The sequence below is a fragment of the Nicotiana attenuata genome, chromosome 2 (assembly GCF_001879085.1).
Source record: "Nicotiana attenuata strain UT chromosome 2, NIATTr2, whole genome shotgun sequence".
NCBI lineage: Eukaryota > Viridiplantae > Streptophyta > Magnoliopsida > Solanales > Solanaceae > Nicotiana > Nicotiana attenuata.
The window spans coordinates 64,502,735-64,507,223 of NC_031990.1; the positions used below are offsets into that span (position 1 = coordinate 64,502,735).

At 30.1% G+C, this 4,489-nt stretch overlaps 1 protein-coding gene across 1 annotated transcript; it reads left to right on the plus strand.

Annotated features, from left to right (window-relative positions):
* On the plus strand, nt 828-3,557 carry LOC109211686. Its single transcript, XM_019375254.1, has 2 exons — nt 828-1,276; nt 3,144-3,557. The coding sequence occupies exons 1-2, from the start codon at nt 1,147-1,149 to the stop codon at nt 3,359-3,361; spliced, it is 348 nt and encodes a 115-aa protein (XP_019230799.1). The 5' UTR covers nt 828-1,146; the 3' UTR covers nt 3,362-3,557.

The following is a 4,489-nucleotide window of genomic DNA, read 5'->3' on the forward strand; positions in this document are numbered from 1 at the left end:
TGATTCTTCAGAGACCTTCAAGTTCGAACGGGTCTTCAACCAAATCGTCAACGGAAACAAATACGAACAGAAGTAAAGAAGCAAGAACAAGGAAATCGTATGAATTTTGCAACAGGTCCCTTCGATTTTGGTCAGGCAAATGGATTTTGGAGATGCTAATCGAATCGTGGAGGGTGGGGTAAAAGGTTAGGGTTCTTGATTTTGAGAATTTTTGACTGAGGGGTTAAACGACTTAGGTTATATCTATTTTAGGTGTTTTTATTTATTTACGGGAGGTTTTAATTACGTGGCTTCATAATACAAGCGCGTGTAAACCACTTAAGTTATTATAGTTGGGCCAGGTTGTGAGAGGGAGTAACTAAATACATTACGTTAAACAATCGTGGGGTGCTAGGACACCCGTAAAGTTAAGGTGTGTAAATGACTTTTCAGGACAAGTTGAATGGGGTATTTATGTATTATCTCTTATTATTATTATTATTATTATTATTATTATTATTATTATTATTATTATTATTATTATTATTATTATTATTGTTTAAATTCTTTATTATTAAATAACGAGATCCGTTCTCCAAACAAGTGCCATATATCCCATAATAATACGCCACACCAAACGCATGCAACTTTTAGCAGCTCCACGCAGTTGACTCCCTTTCTCTCTTTCACTGATTTTCCACTTTTACCTAACCCTTTATTTTTCTTATTTTAGATAATTTACGGTGTGAATTTACGATTAATACGGCCCCTCATTTTTCTAAGATACAACTAACATTTAGGAGGTACGGAATCCCAAATAAAATAAAAGGGCTACCTATATTGTCTGATGAGGTAATTTCAATAATAGTCAAATGCCATAGATATATGTGCTGATGGCATTCGACAGAAAATGAAAATAAAAACTTGTTGACAATTCATTGTCTATTTGACAGATCAATTCCATTTAAATGCAAGTTTACTGTTCCATTATTCCATCTAATTCCATGAACTTCTCTCATTATATCCTCATTTTCCAACTCAAGAAAATGTTTTCATTTGTAGTTTTTCATGAAAGTTTCCTTTGATTTTTGCCCCCAAAATATTCAATAAGCAAAAAAAGAAGAAGAAAGAAAACCATAATTTGAAAGAGAGAAAAAAAAAAGGTCAATGGAGAAATCTTTGGGATCTGCATTTGTGGCTGTTTTTGCAGTTTCTGGAAGTGTTGTCCTTCTTGCAATTAGAGTGCATAAACACCTTCTTTCTGATTTCATGAACAAGCTCCAGGAACTTGAAATAGGTATTTTCACCTCTCTCCTTAAATTTTGGAGCTTGTGATATTTAGATTTGAAAATTTTGAGAAAGTTGATTTTAACACAAATAGCCAGTCAGATTCACTATTTATTTTTTTTAGCGAATTTTGCATTGACTATACAAATTATACACAGTTATACACATATGATACATGAATTACATATATATTATACATTCATCTACTATTTTTAATTTAAGCCATTTGATGGACGGCTATTTTGATAAATTATTCTTGTTTTGTTTTTTAACCATTTGGATTTGTCAAAATAACAATCTTTATTATCCCTCTTTATAAAGCTTTCTTCCTCCTATATATAAGCTAAACCCGCTAGAATCTTTGTCCCGATTGTATAAAACAAACTTACTTACACTAAGAATTTACCCCTAATGAATGTGGATAAGTTTTCCCCCTACTATTTGCCTATCCAATTCTTAAATATTTTTTCTACTAATTACCTTATTAGATCAATTTTACGAAATATAAATTATTAAAAAGAAGTTTTGCCAAATGAGATAGCAGATCTATGTACAAAGAAGTTGACTTTTAGATGGTGCAAAGACTTACGGTATCTTTTTGTTCTTATTTTTATTTGTCCATATTCTAAGATTTCTGGTTCAAACCTCTTATCTAAGATGTTGATAGTTTTGATCATACTTGGTCTTAGGGGTGTACATAGGTCGGGTTGGTTCGGATTTTGCAATTACCAAACCAAACCAATTGTGTCGGGTTATTAAATCTAAAGACCAAACTAAACCAATAAAACTTGGGTTTTTCCATCTCGGTTTTTCTAGGGTTTTCGGGTTTTTCGGGTTTTTTCAGGTTTTTTTCCGGTAAAATTTTCGTAGCACAAAACATATAACTTGTGCTCAAAATATTTCTTTAATCCTGGTAAGATATAACTATATAAGGTATTTTCAAGAAAATAATACAAAATATGAGATGTGTCATGGCATTATCCTAAAATAGTCAACAATAAAGACAATAAAATTATGTAATATAAATTGCTAATTAAAAAGCCCATAATAAAAATAAACATAATCTAAAAGTACTAAGTCATGCTAAAATAAGTAGACTAATAAAGGAGTATTAATTATATGACTAAACACTAAAGAAAAAATAAAAATAGGTTATGCATTTCTATCTAAATTACTGCAAAACAAAAAATAGATATTCAATACATTGTCGTTCGTAGTATTGAATTGAATGTCTTTGTTAGCATTAGTATTGATTTGATTTTGGTTTGGGCTTTTGTTAGCATTATTTAAGTTACTAATATTAATGGCTGTAAAACTTATTGGAACATTCAAAAGTTCTAAGTCCAACCTTGAAATAATACCTTAAAAGATATAATTATGAAAAAGTCTAAGAAATATTTATAAATTACATCACAATAAGTATATTTATATATTAAATATATCTAAAAATTTTATATATGTAATGTCGGGTTGGTTTGGTTTCGGTTTGACTTTCTTTAGTTAAAACCAAACCAAACCAATTATGGTCGGGGTTTTTTTTTCCAACACCAAACCAAATCAAATCAAACCACAGTTGGGTTTTTTTTCTCGGTTTGACTCGGATTATCGAGTTTGTGCGATTTATCGGTTTTCTTTGTACACCCCTACTTGGTCTTATAGTCTTATGTTCAAATCTCGTTATGAACTCGAATTACTTTCTTGCCTAAAAGAAGGGTACTGATGATGTTTGAACCTCCAACTGCGAAAGACAGAAAGTTCACCAAGTTAGCTAGCCCTCAACTCCCACGAAACAAAATCTATTTAAATAAGGATTCATGATGTAGAAAGAAATAATAGCTATAACCATTTATTTGGTGATATTTACCTTGTGTGATCAGATAAAGGTCAAGCAAAGAAGAAGGTTATCTTCTCCAATAAAGTTGTGGAATTGGGCTCTGAAAATAATAAAAATGAAGGTGATGATTATATTTCAAGGAAGCATAGGATTAATTATGGAGAATCATCTGATGATGAGAGCTTGGAATCCATGCCTTTGAATTGGCAAGCTCTTTACAAAGGTATCCTCCTTAATAAGACCCTTAGAGGTTATAATTAACTAATATTTATTTACTATCCCCTTTCAATTTTGTACAATAATTATTATATTCTTGATGATCGATGATGGTGACTTTGTAGTTATATTTGCAAAAAAAGAAATGATAGGTTACTGCTTTTAGTAAAATTTCATTTTTATTTGTATGACATATTGACTGAATAAAGATTTGGGGATCAAAGGAGATTTTTTTCTATTACATTCTTGCGTTTATTATTATTATTGTTGTTATAGTTATCATTTTATGTTGTGTTGTTATTATTATGAGTCAAAGTGAAATGCAACTTGATCTATCATTAACATGGTACAAGTTTTACTAATAGTACTCCCATTTTTCCTAATTTTATTATTACATAGAAGACAGGGTAGGAGACCATTAAAAATATAAAAAAATATTGCAAGAGCAAAAGCCAAAGGACTATTAATTAAGAAGTCATTTTGTTTATGTTTCGTTACCACCGAAATGGAAAAAATTGTTTTCTTCAATTATGTGTAGAAGTCAGTTTCCGTCAAACTATCTTGCCTTTTATATTATTTGCTTCTACCAATACATATGTTTTATCATTAGGCTTAATATTCAAAAAAATTCAATATAACACTCTCGGATTACTAATAATATTATTATATTTCTAATATATTTCACTTACCAATTAAACATTCGAAAGCATGTGTCGTGGAAGATAACTTACGTCATACTAAACACACTCTAATCAACTTAACAACAATTACATGTTTATATACTCACAACAAATTTCGAGTGAAAAAAATAATTGGAATTACGAAACATATGTAGGCAATTAGTTCCTTAATAAATGTGAGAATACAACTGTGAGTACCCATTGATCTTGTCTTTAATATGACTATAATATAATTATCTATTTTTTCGTTCAATGGCAAAAGAATCATATTTTTCGAATGAAGAAGGATGACGATCTCCTTATAGTGTAGTCGGTCATCAAGAAAAGTTTGATAGCACTTTAGACTTATTTTGAAGCTCTTATTCCTGTCTTCTTTGATTTGAGGGCTAAACTAATATGATCATCCAATAGTTGATGACACAAATTGTCGTGTGATATTTGATCTTCAAAGAAATAGATTCAAACAATGCTTAAGTTTGATCTTGAGGAAAAA

Excerpts from the sequence above, each read along its gene's own strand:
- LOC109211686 (XM_019375254.1), top strand. The coding sequence starts at position 1,147 with ATGGAGAAATCTTTGGGATCTGCATTTGTGGCTGTTTTTGCAGTTTCT. Across the intron at positions 1,277-3,143 it reads GCTCCAGGAACTTGAAATAG|ATAAAGGTCAAGCAAAGAAG; the intron begins GTATTTTCACCT and ends TTGTGTGATCAG.